The sequence below is a fragment of the Paramisgurnus dabryanus genome, chromosome 14, assembly GCF_030506205.2.
Source record: "Paramisgurnus dabryanus chromosome 14, PD_genome_1.1, whole genome shotgun sequence".
NCBI lineage: Eukaryota > Metazoa > Chordata > Actinopteri > Cypriniformes > Cobitidae > Paramisgurnus > Paramisgurnus dabryanus.
In genome coordinates, this window is record NC_133350.1 from 1,846,645 (window position 1) to 1,868,562 (window position 21,918).

At 36.7% G+C, this 21,918-nt stretch overlaps 1 protein-coding gene across 3 annotated transcripts in view; it reads right to left on the reverse strand.

Moving 5' to 3' along the window:
• il1rapl1b (interleukin 1 receptor accessory protein-like 1b) overlaps positions 1-21,918 on the reverse strand; it is a 172,925-nt gene that overhangs the window by 63,281 nt on the left and 87,726 nt on the right. For all 3 annotated transcript variants that reach the window (XM_065259326.2, XM_065259325.2, XM_065259324.2), the window contains exon 6: positions 7,263-7,337. In XM_065259326.2, coding sequence (XP_065115398.1) covers positions 7,263-7,337 — 75 coding nt within the window. The remainder of the gene's footprint in view (positions 1-7,262; positions 7,338-21,918) is intronic.

The following is a 21,918-nucleotide window of genomic DNA, read 5'->3' on the forward strand; positions in this document are numbered from 1 at the left end:
CCGGATTTACAAAACTTAACTCAACTCCCTGGGGTCGACAGAGGTGCGAGCGCCGCAACTTCTTCTTTTTTTAAATTACTGCGCAAAGTGAGTTAGACTACTCTGTTGATTTTGGACATACAGATATGATTTATACAACATTTGAAACGTTAAAGTGTCCACTCCCAATAAAAACTAAATGCAAAACATCTTTACCTTGGAACAATTTACAAAACATTATAGAGCTGACCATGCTTTCCTCATGAAATGAGTTTAAGTTACTTTTAACACATTTAAAACTAAAATCTACAATTTACAATTAAGTAACAATTTAATTTAAGCAAGTTTTGTCCTCTGAAAAGTTGTTGTAGTGATTTTTGATTTGTGTTTTTGTAATCCTTGATCTGTGTTTTTGTGTCTGTTATAAATTTGTACATTTGTTTCCTTAATCCTAGCCTGGTTAAATAAAGAACAAATAAAGAACCATTTAAACAATATTTAGCAGTTTCTTCAGGTTTAGAGCAAACAGTTAGGTCTTTGAACCCGATTTTTTTCCCAATTGGTTCGTTTCGAACAGAAACTGTATTTTAACGTTTCCGGTTCTCGGTTCAGCCCTAAAATTGACGTTGCTGAACCGGTTAGAACAAAAAAATTAAGTTCCCGAACAGGTTAATAACGTTCCATGTCAGCTGTGGGACATACAAATAAGTAGGCTGATTATTAGGACATTAAACTTAAATTATTAGTAGAGCTTGACCGATACTAATTTTTTTAAACCGATAACAAATATTTGGATGCTTTTGTGCCTGATAACCGATATGCTGAACCGATTTTTAGTTAGAGTTAGAGTATACTTTATTGTCCTTTACAGGAAATTTGTTTTGGACTCACAGCTGCAGTAGTATACAAACATACACACAGAACACAATAGACAATAATCACAATATAGGAATAAATAAATACAAAAAATAATTAATAAAAATAGAAAAAATAACTACATTTTATCATTTAAAATATTAATAGATACCGGTAAAAGTGACTTTTTAAAACGGTTGCTCTTACATAGTGGGACTCTATAACGTTTCCCTGATGGCAGAAGTTGGTACATTGGGAATAAAGCATGATTAGGATCATTCACTATAGATTGTGCATTCTTGAGAACTAATGATTCATAAATCATTTGAAGTGATGTATACTCTCGAACACCAATGATTTTCATTGCAGTTTTAACAAGACGAGCAAGCTGTGACTTCAATTGGACTGAGAGATTACCATACCACGCTTGCATCCCATAATTTAAAAGACTACCCAAGACTGTATAATAAAATAATTGCATAATTCTCTGATTAACACCAAACAACCTAAGTCTTCTCAAAAAATACAGACGTTGCTGGAACTTAGAGCAGAGATAAGTAATGTGGGCTTTCCAAGTAAATGCAGAAACAACAACCACGCCTAGATACTTATAGGTATCCACTTGTTCGATGATATTATCATAAATGATTACTGGACTGTAATCACCTATTCTCTTAGGGTCCACAATAATCTCTTTCGTTTTTGAAGCATTAATGAGAAGATGATTTGCATTACACCACTGCACAAAGTTTTCTATTTCAGACTGATAACCTAATAAGTCCTGATCTTTTACCAACAAACTTAAAATTACAGTATCATCCGAATATTTAATGATGTAATTATTCTCGTTTTTACTGGAGCAATCATTGGTAAATAAAGTAAATAAAATAGGAGAGCAAACACAGCCTTGAGGGACCCCAATACTAGTAGATTTAACGTCAGAAAGTGTATTATTCACTTTTACACATTGAGTACGATTTGTTAAAAAGGAAAAAAGCCACTTGACAATAAAATGGTTAACATTACAGTTTACGAGCTTTGTTAAGAGTAACTGTGGCTGAAGCGTATTAAAAGCTGAGCTAAAATCAACAAAAAGTAGACGTGCATATGCATTGGAGGTTTCTAAATGTTGAAGAGTCAAATGTGTAACAGTGTTAACAGCATCCACAGTCCCTCTCCCCTCCTTATAAGCAAACTGTAATGGATCCAGCAATGAATTAACATTACTTTTCAGTCTAGACACCACATATTTCTCCAAACATTTCATAATAACAGAAGTTATAGCAATTGGTCTAAAGTCATTATTGTCAACGGCGCCAGATTTTTTAGGGACAGGTGTGATGATAGATATTTACTGTTATACTTCTGTTTTTGACATAATTACTACAACACTACTGAACTGAACAAACCCTTATAATAATAAATCACAACCACTCCCTCTTTGCATACAAAGTAATAAATAGAGGGGTCTGAAAGAGTGAAGAATAATATTAATTTAATGAAGAAACTATATTCCCAAAACATGGACCATTCCAAACACCCCTATCATTTAGTCAGAAATGGACTGATCCAAAGTTTGCGCTAAGGTTGCCAGGTAACGGAGCGGGAGAGAGAACAGAGTAGTTGGCTGCATGTTGTACATAGTTTATAAAGTTAAACAGGTGGATTAAGTGCCTTTTTTGAGATATCTTTGTCTTGACCAGCAACCTGTAGCCCTCAGCAATCCAACCAATAGTTAGCAAAGAGATTTTACAAATAATATCACTGACTGGAATACTACATTCAGGAAAGTAACAAACAAAACGGCTTATATAACATTGAATTTCTTAACCGGTAACGTTATTTGATGTCAAAATAATTAATATTTTGTTGTTATAGCTTAAGAAAGGGCTGTTGACAGCGCTGTTTATCTATTCATTTACTCACGCATGAACTGTATCAAACTGTGACCGCTTGCGGAGGTCATAAATAATTATTTAATATCCACAGACATTTATTTAGATATTTTAGCAAAATGAAGTTTATCTGGTAAATGTTATTATAACTTAGGGTAAATCTTGTTAAAAGTTAGCTACATGTGATGGCTGTGCTTCAGCCTTCAACCCCGGTAAGTGAACAGCAATAGGAACGTGATTTTACGAGGCTACTGATAAGCATAAATAACAGAAAAACTAACTTAATTTAGCATTTTTAATTCCACAAAGCATTCATTCATGGCTGTTTTATTCATGCAAAGCTACGTCATTTTTGGGACCGGATTGGATGGATCAGCGTGACTTTGTGAGTTTGTCTCTATTCTTAGACAAGCTGCATACATTGCTTTAATTAATCAACTTATTTAACATAACATACATTAATGCACAAATAAGATGTGTTATAAATGCCTCATATACAAAGTAAGTATACTCAAAGTCCTTTTAATGAAGTTGCGTCACTCCACCATCATACTGGCTGTGCACACTGCTACTGCTTCTGCTGCTGTTAGCTCCTCTCCTCAGATGCGTCCAACGCAATTCTCAAGTTTATCAGTCAATCCGATATTAAAAAAACAATATTTTTTTCAACGATCTTTTCATCAAACATTAAAAAGGTTACATTATGTAAGTGACATAACTGTAATTCTGACATGCCTACATTTATTTCACCATTACACATGGATAATTTCTGCCATGTCGTTTATTGGCAAACAACTTAAACAAATGTTTTTATTAGAAAAAGAATGCTGTGGTTCGCTTGCTATTTGGAACGCGTCTCTCAGTGTATGCACTTTTAAATGCATTTAAACATACGCAGAATTACAGTTATGCAGCTTACATAATGTAGCCTTTTTTATTGTTTGATGACAAGATAGAGACTTAAGAAAAATTATGTAGACTAATCATTTGGGTTTAATGTCCTAATGATCAGCCTACTGATTTGTCCCACAGCTGACATGGAACGTTATTAACCGGTTCGGGAACGTTATTTTTTGTTCTAACCGGTTCAGGAACGTCAATTTTAGGGTTGAACCGAAACCTGGTTCAAAGCCCTGTAGGTCCCACACACCCTCTGAGCCCCTATTCAGCAGCACTAAACCTACAATTATTGCCATCCACTTTTGATTTCTCAGTGTAATTTGGCTCTGAGTCATCACACAGCTGGTTCTGTCATTGTTTCTACCACAGATAAGGATTTGTGCTTTTGTTTTTTAAATTTGCTCATTTGCCTCATCTGCACGATGTTCTGGGGCTCGTTTCAATAAGGAGGTTCAACCAACTCTTAAGTTTAAACTGGAACTCTGAGTAGACTTACTCTGAGATGGGAAACTCTGATATTTCGCTTACAGAACAGCTGAAATGAGATAGTTTAATCGACTCTGAGTAGGTTAACTGATAAGTGGATTTATAAGAAATATAAAGTCAACTGTTCAGATGTAAGAGAATGGCCACAAAGGCTGATATTAGTCACATAAGGATATGTATATATTTAAAATGACTGTAAACAAAAATCTTCTCGTGACATAAATGTTACTCCCTACAAATCAATGCAACATCATCATTTACAGGATCCTCTATAAAAGCACATGACATTTTAGTCACTTAGACGTTCTCTGCACTTAAGTTTATTATATTAGCTTTACAAGTCATTTCAATTTACTGTTTTAATTTTTGGGTTGAATGTTTAGTGTAATATATAAAATATTTCAGACTTAAAATATGATATTCCAAAAAAGGCCCAAAACTAACCTTAAAATATGAATTTAACAACATGACCTTAGAATACAACAAGAAGCAGAGCTTTTTACATGATTAAGAAAAACATTTAGCAAAACTTGTGTTGCTAAAAATAATGTAAAAACCATACAGTGTATGTGTCTTTTTGATAAAAAAAAACAACAAAGAGGATTAAATCAGGGGTTCAATGCAGCAGGCTAAAGTGAATTGGAATTGACTCGTGCAGACTGGTGCTCTTAAGGAATCTGATTTGATTCTGATTTCTGCATTGACCATTATGTTATAGGATTTCTGAAAAATGACAAGTACAAATAAACAGTTCATTCAATATAAATAGTATATAAATTTCATCTAACAGTGGGGGGGCAAGAAGCATAAAATTGACAAAAAACAGACAAACTTGTTCTTGTAAAAGTCTTTTCACACTGATTCAACAGCAACAAACAACTCCAACAAACCCCAACATTCTAAAGTCTCATTTACTTTGACCCAACAACTGCCAACAGGGGTTTCATATTGACCCAACAAACTCCAACAAACGCATTTCTTCTCTTTATATGTTTTTTTATTAATAACTTTATTATATCTAATATAATCTAATATATAGTTCTATAATTCTTAGGAAGCAAGAATAATAAGCGATGTTTGTAAAAAGCGATGTCAGTATTCCCATAATTCCTCTGGTTTGAATAATGAATACAGACTGCTGCCACCTGCTGGTGTGTGACTGTTATTTCTTTCACAAAGGAACAGAATGCATAAGCACTTTAGCCACTGGCTATAGTCTTTGCACTGTGTTCAAACTTTTTGCCCCAACTAAAAAGTAAATCATCCAGTGATTTTGTTAAAAAATATATATATAAATTTGCTGTCATGTTATCGTCTTATTGGAGCAAACATGTTGAAGCTTCAGTCCAAAGGAGTATTAATCCATCATTAAAGTAATCCAAATGACTCCAGCAGGTTAATATATGTCATCTGAAGCTAAACTATATGTTTGTGAGGAAAAACACAATTAATATTTGGACTTCTTTAGTCAAATTCAAATATAAACAAACTAATCCAATCAAGGTTTAGGAGTTATCTTCTCTTGGATCAAAAGTCTCAAGTGAATTTTATGCAAGATACTTTAGTTAAAATGCTGGGAAAAATCACATGAATTCAAATAGAATACAATTCTAATACAATCTAATGAGTCTTCGCTCACTTTTAGTTTACATAACTGGAATATGATATAAATATATACTAAACCATAAACAAGGACCAATAAAATCTTAATCAATAAAAGCTTTTCAACGTGGGCCACTTTCTCAAAGTGAGCAATCTTATGTCATTAGGTGTGTTCGAGATCATCTGGCCCTGCGCAGACCGATCGGCGAGGTTTGCCGCTTGCAGTCAAGGGAGGATCTGAAGACTGTCAATCCGGAAATGTGCTGCTTGCCATAGTGACGTGTGTGCCGTGATTCCTTTTTTTATCTCAAATGAGGTGAATTAGATAATGCATTTGATAAAAAAAAAAAACTTTTAATAAAAAGTCAGAAACATTTTATATAGAATATTTTAATTGCTGCTTATACTGTATGCCCGAAAATAACGGGAAACAAGCCTACATTATTAAAATACCATAAAAAAATAGTTTGGTATTTTAATTTATATTTTATTACAAGACACAATATTACATAATTATGCATATTAACGTGTTTTTCCTGTTATAAAAACATGAATTTATAATGTTTATTAGTGGAACAGAAGGTTGGATTAAACTTGTAACGCACTTGATCGTTGTCTTCAGTGAGGCGACCAATCACGAAGAGCTGTGTCGTCATCACAACTCCAAGAGGCTGCACCGGCTGAGCTAGCCGGCTACTCTCAAAACTCTCTCGCAGGACTTTAAAACCATATGACAACAGTCACGTGCCTTCAGGGCCAGCTCAAGTCGGACAAAATTTTGCTAACACTTTATTTCGATAGTCCACTTTAGACATTTTACTAATTATAAGTAACTTTGCAACCACTTATCAACTACCAATCTTTAGAGAATTTGTTGTTTGTCTGCTTAATATCTACTAACACTTTATTGTGATGATATCTCAACAGACATTCAACTGACTATAAGTATCTTTGCAGGTGCATGTCAATTTATTCCACTAACCCAAACCTCTTCCCTAACCCCAACCCTTACAGTCTATAAATACTCTAATCACAGTTAGTTGACGTATAGTTGCATATTATTGAAAGTTAGTTGACTTGTAGTTGCAAAGTTATTTATAGTTAGTAGAATGTATAAAAAGTGGAGTATCAAAATAAAATGTAACCAAAATTACTAACCGGCATGCACTGCTTCAAGTCAGCTGTCGATTGGTCTGCGCAGTGCCGCATGAAGTCGAACACACCTATTCCTTATTCTTAATTGTTTAGTTCAGTGAGCTTCGTTGTCACAGTCCTTGAACTGCATAACATACTGTTAAAGCTCAAGTGTCTTTCTAAAACATTAAACAGGTATTCAATGTCACATCCAGAACTTACCCACACCTTACATCGACACATCATATACATACATCATATACACAACTTGTAATACACAGAAGAAATACAAAAAATACACAGATTCACACATTTTCACTGTTATTACTTTTTAGTCATTATAACATTTCAAAAAATGAACCACTGTAGTAAATCCAGCCCTTATTGTGAAGAAAAGCCCAGCGTTCTTACCTAACTGCATCTCCACAATGTTCATTTGATTTTCAGTAGGGTACAGGATTTTAGGTGGTCTGTCAGTCAACGGTGCTGGATGGAAAAACAACAACAAAATCAAGAAAAAAGTAACTATTTGTGTGTCCATCTGTCTACGAAAGCAGTAAAAAATGGTTATCATCACTAAACCACTGCAGATTTATATTATGAGAGAGAGAGAGAGAGAGAGAGGGAGAGAGAGAGAGAGAGAGAGAGAGAGAGAGCTTGACTGTAATGCTTTTTCAGAGGAAGGGAGAGAGGGAGAGAGAGAGAGAGAGAGAGAGAGAGAGAGAGAGAGAGAGAGAGAGAGAGAGAGACTTTATAATCTCTTTATTTATAAACAGTATTAGAAAAAACATCAAACTCTAATCAAAACACAGCATTTAAAAAGGAGGAAGATAGGGAAAAGAAAAAAAAGAAAAAGAAAAAACAAACAGAGAAAAAAAAAATATACCCACCTCTTAAGAAAAAAGATTAAAATACATGCATCACTTTAAACATTAATATGTAAGCAGCCATCAGAGTCAATTTCACAAACACATTGATTTATATATTAATAGGCATACTCTATATTGATACGAGATTTCAATAATCCCCTAAAGATCTGAATAATATCAGTTAATCCTGTGCCAAGGAGTTTTCTTTTCCGAGATACCCAAATTGCCATTTTTGCCTGACCAAACACAAAGTTGATTACAACGTGAACTGGCATGCTGCTTCTTTTGTACTTGGGACAATAGATAAAACATGTAGGAGTAAAAACCTCCCCCAGAGACTGACAATACTGTTCTAATAAATAAAACAGTGGCTGGAGTCTCAAACAGTTAAGAAACAAATGAAAAATTGTTTCTTGTAGCCCACAAAAAGAACACTCTTCCCCTACTAGTGGATCCAGGTGTGCTCTGTGTCTGTTTGTAGCTAATATACCATGCACTATCCTCCATTGAAGGTCTCCAGACCTTTTCTCAATAGGGGGTTTGTACAAGGTCCTCCAGCAGCCTTTAGGGGAGGCGCCAATTCCAAAAATCTCCTGCCATTTAGACTCCTTCACGTTTCCAAGAGTGTGAAAATGTGTCACCTTAACACACAGCACATAAAGAGCCTTCTTTCCTACGTCACCAAAACAGTTCAGTTCAGGGGTTCTAAAAGAGAGTAATTTACCCTCCATTTCCTGCCATTCTCCAGTGTCAAAACAAAAACGTATTTCTGGGAAAGGAGAACTGTCCACATCAGATGTTTCCAGAGAAAGTCTAAAATCCAGTGGTAAGGACTTACGTACTTGAGTTAGCAGTTTCTCTGCCACTCGAACTGACCTTATACCCAGTTTATGGGCCAAGGTTTCTGCAGATATCCATCCTTCTTCGCCGATTAAGTGTCCAACTTTGGTGATCTTAGCAGACCACAAGGCTTTAATGAATGATTCAGACTTGAGGATATCTAAGTCCATTGTGGAGTTAAAGGCAGAGGTTCTTCCCTTAGCCAAAGCCTCTGTGTGCTATTAAAATTTCTGGAAATCTTGAAAGGGGACCAAGCTCTTAGTAATGTCCTGTAGAAAGGCGTTATTCCAGTCAGATTCATCTTGTTAGAATCCATGAGAAAAAGGTGACGGTCTAATCCCATGTTACCAGTTCTCCTCAGAAGGGCACAGGCTACTTCAGCCCAGGATACATCCTCCCCGTATAAAAGTCTCTGAACAGTCTGGAGTCTGAAGGCTTTAATTCTGGAATTAATGTCTACAAGTCCTTGTCCCCCTTCCTGAGTAGGCAGGTACAGGACAGGTGCCTTAAGCCAGAAGAAGTCCACCAATTGCTGTTGAATTTTCCTCACCAGGTCTTCGGGAGGCTCTAAAATCGTCATTTTGTGCCAGAAAGATGAGGCTACCAGGTTATTGCAGATTAAGACTCTCCCCCTGTAGGACAGCTGGGGTAGCAACCATTTCCAGTGAGACAACCTCGCACACACTTTCTCCACTAGTCCCACCCAGTTTTGTCTCCTATAATCTTCTGTGCCTAAAAACACCCCTAGATATTTAAAACCCGCTTTGCCCCATTGTAGACCACCTGGAAGTGAAGGACCATGGCAAATCTGACCACACCATAAAGCATTGCCATAACACACCAAAGCCTCTTCTAAAAGATGGACATCATTTTGATTTTTTATTAAAACGGTGACATCATCAGCATATGCTGAAAGCTTAATTGGTTCTTGAAACTCCAGTTCACTAACCCTTAAGCCTGTTAGGTGCTTTCTAAACTTGCAAAGCAGAGGCTCTATGACTATGCTGTAAAGTTGACCAGATAAAGGGCAACCCTGTCGTATACCTCTGTTAACCTTAACAGGGACACTTAGGCCACCAGCAATTTTAATCATACACGTGGCGTCATTGTACAGCAGTCTTATCAAAGAAATAAACTTGTCTCCAAAACCAAAAGCCTTAAAAGTTTCAAAAAGAAAAACATGGTCGACACGATCAAACGCCTTTTCTTGGTCTAATGATAAAAAACCCAGGCTAATGTTGTTATTGAAAGCAAAATCAAAAATATCCCGAACTAAATGTAAATTATCTAAAATACATCTCTCTTTCACACAATAAGACTGGTCTTTATGAATGATTGTATGCAGTACATTATTCAATCTATTCGCCAAACATTTTTACAAAACTTTGTATTCAAAACACAAAATTGCGATGGGCCTCCAGTTTTTTAAAAGGGTTAAATCACCTTTTTTTGGTAAAAGTGTTAAAACAGCCCGTTGACAACTTAAAGGAAGAGACATCTCATCAATACATTGCTTAAGTACTTCAAAATAGTCAGGTCCTATTAAAAACCAAAACTTTTTATAAAACTCAGCAGTTAACCCATCCAGCCCTGGTACTTTTCCTGAAGAAAGACCCCTTACAGCAGCAGTGACTTCCTCAAATGTTAAATCAGTCTCCAAAAATTGTTTTTGTTTCAAAGTTAAAACAGGGAGGTCCTGTAACAGTTCATCCTTAGATTGTTCATCTATGGCTTCAGCAGCAAATAGATCAGAATAAAAATCAACAGCAAGTCTGCGCATTACCACAGGATCTGACGTTTCTTGTCCATCACTGTTTTTTAAACAGTGCATTTGTTTCTCCTGTCCTGCTTTGCGTTCCAAATTTAAAAAGAAAGAAGTTGGGCCATCCATGTCTTTAATGTTTAAGAAGCGGCTCCTTACAAGAGCTCCTTTAACTTTTTCATTCAAGATGGAGCTGAGCTGGTTCTTTTTTTTAGTCCAAAGTTCATGCAACTGTCCCGCATCATTTACAAACATACTTTTTTTCAATATCAAGGATTTCCTTTTCCAGCAGCTCTACTGTATTTTTTAAAACCAAGGAGGAATAAGCTTTATACTGTTGGCAATAAGTCTTTATGTGCACTTTACCGATTTCCCACCATTGAATAATATTTTCGTAAAGGCACTTTTCACTTTTCCAAGTTTCCCAAAAAGACTTAAAATTTTCACAAAAGTATTTGTCTTCCAACAGCTTATTATTAAAATGCCAGTAATAGCTTTTATGGGTTCTGTTCACCAATGCACATTCAAACGTGATAAATTTATGATCGGAAAAAGATGCAGGAAAGATAGATGCATTGACCACTCTATTTCTCATGTTTTGAGATGTATAAAACCTATCCAAACGTGCCCCAAAGATCCTATCATTGCTCATTTGGACCCAGGTATACTGCTTTGTAGAAGGATTAATCTCTCTCCATATATCTGAGAGATTAAAACTTTTTATGACTCTGGTCAGACAAGAAGCTGACTGCATATGAGGCTCATCACCATTTCTGTCTTGTACAAAATCAAGAGTGCAATTCCAGTCTCCTCCTAATATAATAAAATCACCAGCTTGCTGTAACTTTAAAAACTGTTCTAGTTTGGCAAAGAGCTGTAGTCTGTCTGCTCCAATATTAGGGGCGTATATGTTGATAAACACAAAAGAGAAATTATTGATTTCAGCTCTAACAGCCATCAGCCTCCCAGGATCTATTTCACTTTTTTTTAAGATTTTAACTTTTATATTAGGAGAAAAGAGTACAGCCACACCAGCACTGACATTAGTTCCATGACTAAGCACTCTCTCCCCTTTCCACAATAAACCCCAATCAGCTTCATTATCATAATTGCTGTGGGTCTCTTGTAAAAAGACAACATTCGGGCCCTTTAATTGTATGAAATCTAACAATAAGCCTCTTTTTTTTCCACCCTTAATCCATTAATATTTAAGGATCCCACCCTCAATACTTCCATAAGGGGGAGAGAGAGAAAGAGAAAACAGTACAGAAAAAAAGAGAAAAACATCCATCTTAATTATTTGGTCTTTCCCCTTGCTTTTGCTAGTTTTCTTCCAGCTCTAATAACAGTTAAATGCTTTTTGAGGCGAAAACGCTTTTGTTGTGAAAGCTCATCATAACTACTCATTTTCCTAGCCATCATAACAGAGGAGACAAACTTTTCCACATCAGGAAAATAATCACAAACATCAACACCAGCTCTACCTTTAGTTTTATCAAGGAATGAATTGATTTGCTCAAGAGTGTACAAATCATCATCCACTTTTGAAACATCAGACCATTGCTCATCGTCTCTTAAACCATCATCAGTGTACTGTGATAACCCTTCCATCTCATCAGCCATGTTCTCCTCTTAAACACCTGCCTGCCCTGTGACACTATCCTCACACACATCTTCAACATCACTTTGAATATCATTCTGTTCACTATCATCACACTCGTTCACATCCTTATTTATAACAGTAGGCCTGCTACATTCAGCTTCCTCCACACTGCCAAGAGTATCAATGGTTTCACTAACCTCCTGTTGCACATTCACATCATTTGAAGCTCTTTCAGCCTGCTGCTCTGACCTCTGTGCCTTTGTGTGATTCGTATCCGCACCAGATGTGGGTGCGCGTTGTTCATCCTTATGCGGGCATGTAAAACGTCACCGCATTCGAAACATCTCATGCTATCGGTACTGGCATAAATCATGAATGAGCTCTCTTCATAAGTGACACGGAAAGAGACATCCAAAGTCCGCTCAGGGGAGTTTAAAAACATAAATACCTGGCGTCTAAAGGAAAGAACGTGCTTTAACGCAGCGTTTTTACATCGCAGGGGAACCGCTTTAACAGGACTTGCGATCTTGCCGAATCTCTTAAGTTCATTTAAAATGGCCTCATTGCATATAAATGGTGGGACATTAGAAATCGTGACTTTAGTTGCTGGTGCAGAAAGCGGGGTTACCGGAACATAGGTTTCTTTCACCCACACACCGCTCACAGTCACCTCATTCACCGATGCTTCTGATTTTAAAAACACGACCACGGCTATATATGGATCTCACAATTTTGCTCTAACAACCATAGTCCCTTTTACACATGCAGTCTTGACTGATAAATTAAAATTAAACACAAACTGAAGCAGTACAAAAAATTGCCACTCACCAATCTCATAATCCACCTTGCTTCCATAAAAATAAACTGAAAACACTTATTTTTTGCTTAAATTGTGACAGCTAAACTTGTTGAAATAGCAATCACATTTTCTAAGCTTGACAAAGGGACTCGTGTGCAGAGTAAATTTATACACATGCATTTGGTAAATGCTTTCATCCAAAATGACAGTGCATTCAGCCTATAGATTTAATTGGTATGGGTGATCCATGGGAAAAGAACCTACAACCTCTTGCACTGTTAATTAATGCTGTACTCTACCTGTTAAACTACAGCCGTGGTTCTCACCACTGGATTGTGGTAGGTGTACTAGTTCATGCTAAATGTTCTAATGTGTGTTCTAGATGTGAACCATCTGCATACATGTATGTACACACAGAGTCAGTTGCTTTTCTCTGTTTGACATGCAAGTTCTCAACCAAGAGAACGTCATTACTGAAGTTTTTATGAGTCTTTCACTATGAAATAATTTATGATTCATGAAAACATGAAAAGCTTGTAAACACGAGGGTTTGATCAGCAGATTAATGGATATGTACCAGCATTCTTAAGGACATGGATAATTTTTGTTGAGGACAAGGTACAATTTTGTTTGTCACCACCACCTGCACGTAGCAGAAAAACTCAGATGACATACTGTTTATATACGATTTAGTGCTAGTGTCCACTGTCTCTTTGCATCTACTCAGCTGTTTTCAAACAGGTTCTCTCCATCTGTTTCTTTCTGAACACTTTGTTCATTGTGAACATGGCAGCTGTGTGCTTCAAAGGCCGTTAAGATGGAGTCAGTTTGATGAAATATGCATGTAGGGCTGCATAACGATTAATCGCGATTAATCGTTTGCAGAATAAAAGTTTTTGTTTACATCATATATGCGTGTGTACTGTGTATAATAATTATGCATAAATAAATACACTTGCATGTAGGTATTTAAGGCGTATTTACATGTGTATATAAATTTTTATATTTATATATAATTTATATTATATATAAATATTTAATCTATAAATATTTTTTTCTTAAAATTATACATGCATGTGTGTATATTTATTTATACATAATTATTATACACAGTACACACACATATATGATGTAAACAAAACCTTTTATTCTGCAAACGATTAATCGCGATTAATCGTTATGCAGCCCTATATGCATGTGCTTGTTTTGGTAAGTTTCAGAAAACTAGATGGGGTAAAAATTAGAGGGGCCATTGTAGCCTAGTGGTTATACCGTCGAGCTTATAACCCGAGAGTTGCCAGTTCGAGGCTACAATTGTGGTGCCCTTGGGGTGCTGAGATAGGCGCCCACTGCTCCGGGTGTGTGTGTGTTCACGACTTGCAGTGTGTGTGTTTACTACTCACTAAGGATGGATTAAATGCAGAGGTCACATTTCAAGTATGCATTGCATGCTTGTCACTTCATTTCTAGATAGTTTAGAATTTTACACTAGTGTGAATTTTACACTTGTGTGAAGGGAAATGCTTTCTGTATGATTGCCAAACTTCGCAGGCTTCCACAACCCTTATTAAGGCATTAAGCACATGCGTGTGGCCGGATGCTTTATTCCAGGTAACTGGGAGAGGGGCTACTTCTGGTTCTGTGAGATAGCAAAGAGCCATGTCAAGAAAAAGTTCTGAAAGCAAGAGGATGTGATACATTTTTGTCGTTTTTCCTGTTTGTTTTAAACTTTGATTTGATGCATTTTCAAGCGAGTTTCAAATACCCAATTGCTATCATTACGAAAATAAACCCCAAGTCCCAAAATCAAAAAAAAAAAATCTTTAAATTATGTGGACATCTGCAAACCAATGCATGGTCAACGAAGACACCAGAACAAAAATCAGACTGGATTCAGATGTGGATGGATTTTACAAACTTATAATTAAGCAGATGTGCAGGGAACGATCATTAATTCTGATTACTTTAATTACACATTGTTTTCACAGTAATGAGGGTGATACTGTGTCAGAGTCACGCCAATCTCACAGCCTGCTGCAGCAGATATTAAAAAGTTAGGAGATGGAATAGGTTTAAATGTGGCTTTTTGTGTCTGAAAAACACCCATAAAACAGGCTGAAAACAAACAAGAAAGTGATATTAGAAATAAGTTGTGAGGATTTGGGGGCAGATGAACCCAAACGCAGATGGGGGATGATAAAAAAACAGGAATTTTATTAAGAAAAAGGGAAAACAAAACCCACGAGGGGGCAAAACAAAACAGGATCAACACTAAACTTGACATTAAACAAATATGACCTTACAAATAACAATAACAGACTAGACTAGGAGTACGCTGGACTAACAACTAACAGCAAGATGTACAACGGGCATAGACACAAGTCATGGACACAATATAACAAAATGAACGTGCAGCAAACACAAGGACTTTAAATGGGAGAACTAATGAGGGGAACAGGTGAAAATTAAAAACAGGTAAGGGATCGGGTAAAAAGTGACGGGACAAGGAAAACACGTGGCCTGATAATAAATAATCCATAGCCACGTGTTCCCACACAAAACATGGTACTGTCAGAACCCTGTCACAATGAACTAGATGTAATACAAGACAAGATCCTGACAGGATCCTGACATAAGTATTACCTCCAACACCAAAATGGCCAAAAGAGGACAGTATTTATTCATAAATGACAACATACTGCACGTGTAAAAAACATGACTTTTTCTTTGTATTTAGTAGAGATGTAACGGTATCAACAATTCACGGTACGGTAGTATTTCGGTAGGATGCCCACGGTACGGTAATTATTGAAACATTTACAGGAAGGAAAAAACAAATGAAGACTTGGAAAAACTGCCATACATGTTTATTAACAAGACTGAACATTACAATGTACAAAGTTTAGTGTAGTGTAGTGTTTACAATTTTCATAAAAAGGACAAAAATAATTAGACCATGTAATAAAATACAAAATAAAGTTTCAGTTTAGTTTGTCAACTTTAAACAACTCCCAATCAGTCAGGTTTTAAGAATTGAGTCACTCCCTCAATTGACCTAGTTTTTATTATTATTATTATTATTATTATTATTAATGCTAATGCTTGATACTCCTATGAAAGCAACAGTTGTGATTGAAGAATCAAGAAAAGATGATGGGTTTTAAGCGGGTCAATTCCTGAAAACAAAAACAACCCAGTAAATAGCAGCTTACTTATTGTAGCTGGACCTAGAGCTGAGGTCAGCTCACTCAATGCAGGGGTGCGTTTCCCAATCGGAAGTCTGCAGCCTCCATAGGTCGCATTTGTAGGCTGCATACGTCATGAAGTCCGTCTTATTTCAGAATATTAACATTTTTCAAGTTGATAATTATTCCTATTTAATCGTATATTGTTGTAACACGCTTATGACTTGCAAATGTAATACTCAGTTAACTTAAATACACCAGGCGTGTAATGGCGGATGCAGCTTGCATATGCGACTTAAGGAGGCTGCTTTCTAATTGAGAAACGGCACACACACTCTCCTAATTCACGGATTTACTCACACTCGTTTTTTGTATGGCCATCACATTTTGTCCTTTCTCGTTTCTTGTCACAGCGAACGCAAACTTTTTCCACACATCAGATTTAAAATCTGCGTTTCTTTTGCTTCCATCATTGTCGCTCCACTTGTAGAGAGGCATCAGAGTGGCACGCATGGGATTATGGGAATTGTAGTTCCCGCGTCCCTCCACTCGCTGCACTTGGCCGGAAAAAAACTACACGTGTTGCCCGGAAGACCTAATGTTTTATGGAATCACATGACCACGGTTTTACCAGGAAAATTTTATACCGCAATACAACGAAATTTATAATACCGTTACATCCCTAGTATTTAGTCTTTTTTTCGAGTACAAATATAAAAAGTCTTGAATCAAGACACGTTTAACTGACAAGCTAAATTAACCAAAATATTACGCTGAGTTTATGCTTTAAACAAGAAAATATATTTCCAAGTGTGTTAAGAAAAATAATTAGTTAAGGTTACTAAATTAAGTATATTTAAAGACAAGGCTTACACGGAAAGAATTTCCTTAATTCAAAATAATTCCTTAATTCTAAAATAACAACAAAGTAACTGAGCACGTATTATACCCCTGTAGGTGTGGTCAATGCAGAAGGGCATGTTTCTTGTTTTTTTTTTACATTTTTTTAAAGACTTTGAGATCTAGTTTATTAGTGACTTGCAAGTATTGGCCTTTGTATACTGCGGTGTCCAGAAAGTCTATTGATTGGTGGTTGGTTACTGATTTAATCTTTATAGATTTATGGTGAGTGTTTCAAATCTGAATTCCTCAAATTCCTGCTTGTTATGTTGGTGGTTCAATCCCCGGTTCCACCGGACCAAGTGTCGAGGTGTCCTTGAGCAAGACACCTAACCCCAGCTGCTCCCGACGAGCTAGCTGGCGCCTTGCATGGCTGATACCGCCATCGGTGTATGAATGTGTGAGTGAATGGGTGAATGAGAGGCTAAACTTGTAAAGCGCTTTAGATGGCCATAGGTCTGTTAAAAGGGCTATATAAATGCAGTCCATTTACCATATATTGTCTAGGTATCGTAAGTAGCAGTAGGAAGTAATTTTGCATTTGGGGAATACTGCCTCTTTTCATTGTGCCATGTAAAGCGTACGCTGGGAATTTTTTTTGCCCATGCCTGTTCCCTTGATCTGTAAGAAATGGTTTCCCCCCCAATTCAAAATCACTTCTGTTTAGACTAAGTTTCAGAAGTTCTAAAAGTGCGTCATCCGGCCTAGTCTCATCGCGATATCTTACGAATTGCCTTTAGCCCCAAGGGGGTTTCTATGTTTGTATTCAAACTGTCTACATCCAAAGAAAAGATAATTGTTTTTTGTGGTACTGTTAGGGATTTTACTTTTTCTACAAATTCATAAGTGTCTTTAAAGAGCACCTATTTCTTTGCTGAAAACAACGTTATTTTGTGAATTTGGTATAATACAATGTAAATACGGGTTTTGTGGTTAAAAAACACATTATTTTCCACATACAGTACCGTACATTTTAGTTGTTCCAGATTTCCTTGTCTTCCTGAAATGCACAGATTTTGTACAAAACTGTCCCTGATTGACCAGCTAACCTGTACGATGTGATTGCCCTGAATAACTCAGCCGGAAATGTGGATAGGAGTTAACTTACAGGCTGAGACGAAAACTTGCATCATCGTTTACTTTGGGATTTGTACCTTTTGCATATCGTTAATATGAACTAATACACACTTACACACAAAAGGAAATGTAAAATCGTAAATCGGACTATTGGTGCTCTTTAATATAACTCACTTCCGGAGTGGACATCTGTATTTTATGAATTGTTAACTGGATTTTATCTGTCTTGGTGCTATTTTAACTATTTAAACTACTACTTATTATTATTAGTTCAGTTCACCTGGCATTCTATAACACGCTGTGGCATTAACTTTGCTCATTTGAAATCCAAGGCTGTGCTCTTCCAGAGATGGCGTTTCTGTACGCTTGTTGAGGATGAGGCTTAAAGAACTTCCACTACGGCTCGTGTTTGTTTGGATTAAAATCAGCGCTGTTTTACACCCTGTGTCTTCAGCCTTTCAATACTTGGCAGTGGACTTACTTCAGCGAAGGTTAAATTTTTCTGAACTGCCCCCGGCCCTGCATCTCCATCAAGACATTATTTATCAGCCATGACGCAAGTATATACATCGGGGATCTCGACAAAGCACCAATACTGATCTCACAAATGGAATAAAATCTATTTGGTCCACTGGTCGTCGTTCCATGAGGAGACCACTCCGGACGGTTAATCCTACGCTGTTAAGAAAGTTACCAAAATCTACGGGTACATCTGCTGGTAAGACTGTTCTTAATTTTGGGTTATGGAATACTCGTTCTCTTTCCAATAAAGAAAAGTGTATGACTTACTCTCAGATCTTAAATTAGATTTCTTCTGTTTGACTAAGACATGGCAACAAAAAAATGACTTCTCAACTCTTAATGACTCTGTTCCCCCGGCTATGTTTACAATTGTAAACCCCGTGTTACTGCCCGTGAAGGTGGTCTTGCTATACTTTATAAAGAGAAGTGGAAAGTCTTATGTTTAACTCCATAACATTCTTGTGTTGCTATAATTGCTTCAATTGTTTACCTTGCAAGTCGCTTTGGACAAAAGCGTCTGCTAAATGACTAAATGTAAAACTCTAGCTGAATATACCTCTTTTGAGGTACTTGCCATGCAAATTTAAGGGCACATTTCATTGATTCTTGTGACTGTATATCGCCCTCCTGAGTTTTTATACTCTCTTAACACATCTCTGCTCATTGTCAATCTTATTTTAGTAGGTGATTTTAATATTCATGTTGATCACATAACCAGTAAAACTGCGCAGGATTTTCTGCTTTGTCTCGACAGTTTCGGCATTAAGCAATTTATTGATGTTCCAACTCATATAAAAGGTTCGATCTTGTGTGTTGTTCAGGCTAAATACCCTGTAATTGTATAGTTACCAATATGACTCTGTCGGACCATATGCTTATATCTTTTAAAGCTCAGGTACCAGTCTCTAAGTGTAACTCTCCCCGTCATATTGCTTTCCAGGATATAAAAAACATAGACATAACAAATTTGAATGCAGTAGGAACTTTATCTGGCTTTGTTTGTGATTTGACTGCTGACAACTTAGTCTTGCAAAATAATTCTGGTCTTCTGAGGATCTTAGACTGCCTTGCTCCACTTTGAACTAGGACTGAAAAAAGAAAAAAACATCCATCAGCAGATTGGCACTGCAGTTGCATGGTCTTTTACCTCTGCAGTGAGTTTCAGAGTTTCAGTCTGGCTTTCCCCTCTCTTCACAATGTTGAGACTGCACTAGTTAAAATCTCTAATGACTTGCTGGTTGCGGCGGATGCAGGGCTTCTATCTATACTTATCTTACTTGATTTGACAGACTATTGGAATCACAGGCACCGCTCTGTCATGGTTCCGCTCATATTTAACTGAACATACTCAATTTGTATAAATAAAACAATATACCTCGAAGTCCTGTTGTGTTGCTACTGGGGTTCCTCAGGGTTTAGTCCTTGATCCTATTTTATTTATTATATATCTCTTGCCTCTTGGTAACATCTTTGGGAAATATGGAATTAAGTTTCACTGTTTATGCTGATGACCCCCAGCTTTATTTTTCCTCTCAAAGTAATTCCAACTTTCCCACAGCTACAATCTCACATTGTATCACTGAGATTAAATGGTGGTTTACTTCTATCTTTTTAAACTTATTAAACCGTGACAAAACAGAAATTCTTCTAACTGGCTCAAAAGCTAACCTGGCAAAGAACAAATGCAACTCATTGACTTTTGATGGCTCACTGGTTCCGGTTTCTGTGCGATTCAAAACATTAGGTGTCATTTTTGATAGTACTCTGTCCTTTGAGGCTCACATAAACAATATGGTCCGCTCGGCATATTTTCATCTCCGTAATATTAATTGTCTTCGTCCTGCTCTCTCGGTGGAGAGTACAGTGACTTTGATCCATGCCTTAGTCACCTGACGACTCAACTTTTGTAATTCATTATTACATGGTCTACCTGCGAAACTTACAAATAAACTCCAACTGTTTCAGAACACAGCCGCGCGTATTATCAATAGATCCTCTTTAACTGATCACATTACCCCTGTATTAAAAAAAAACTACAGTGGCTCCCGATAAAATACTGTGTTGAGTTTAAACTACTTGTCCTCACCTTCAAATCACTTAATTATCTTGCACCTTCCTATCTATCAGATATTATTCTATTGTATAAATGTTTCAATGATTGTAATTTGATGTACTTATTTTCTATTGTACAGTGTCCTTGATTGTCTTGAAAGGCGCCATTAAATAAAATGCATAATAATAATATAACTGGGGTGTCTAGTAGAGAGGTTGTTTAGGTAAAAGTCAATTAATTCTACTATTCTGTAATTCTCGCTTCCGCAATCTGAAACAATTGGTTGGTCTGGGGGCATTATTGGGGTGGGCCACTTTTCTTTCGGTTTGTGGATTAAATCTAAGATTAAATCTTCTGGGTCTTGGGGTGTGTTCCCTTGTGAGATATTTGGCTTGTTTTTGAAAAAAAAAATCCACCCTTGTATTCATTTGTGGAATTGGGTGAGATCTGCCAACAAGCCTTTCTGATTGTGTGGTTTTATTAAATGGGATGGAATGAATGACAGGCCTCTATTTAGGAGTTTGTGTTGTTCCGAGGATAGTGTAAATGTTTGTGAGAGGTTTACCATCAATTGGTGGATGATTGGTCCCTGAACTGAGGGTGTAATTTTGGGCTAAAAAAGTAAGTCAGTGATTTTTCATAGCCTGTGCTGTTTTCTGGGACCAATGGGTATTGTCCAGTCAGGATTAGGGTTAGGGCCATGTTGTTATGTTTAAATAGTCAGTGACAGGTTTTGGGAAACGCTATTTGCACTCATTTATTGACAGATGTGGTACAGTGAATTAAATGTGCTGTTTCTCTACTAATCTTTAGTGCTGTTGCTCTCAGATTCGTCTTGTCAAATTTATATGTAGCTATTCTGCATTATAGACCGGATGCTGCAGTTCTCAAAGTAGCCCCTACAGAGCGGTTCCACGCCGGAACACACACAAACCAATATTTACTTTACACAATTCCACCTGATTTCCACAATGCCTTCTGTGTAACTAAACACAGTAATAATGTGATTTTTAATGTTTAGGGCACCATATAATTAAAAATTAGAAGGGTTTATGTAATCTCACATGATTCCCAAGAGATGATAAAAACGTTTTTGTAAACTCATTAACACAGTTAAACACTCTAAACGCATACACAATAAGTGAGTGATAATTTGGCAAAGAGAGGCATTACTTGATAATGTGTGATCAACAGCAGAGACCCTGAAGGTAAAAATTCATGAGACAACCAGTTGACACAAGAGTGTGTGTGTGTGTGTGTGTGTGTGTGTGTGTGTGTGTGTGTGTGTGTGTGTGTGTGTGTGTGTGTGTGTGTGTACCTGGTAATTATCATGTTGTGGGGACCAATTGTCCCCACAAAGATAGGAATACCAGTATTTTTGTGACCTTGTGGGGACATTTTGATGTCCCCATGAGGAAACAAGCTAATAAATCAAACAGAATGATGTTTCTTGAAAA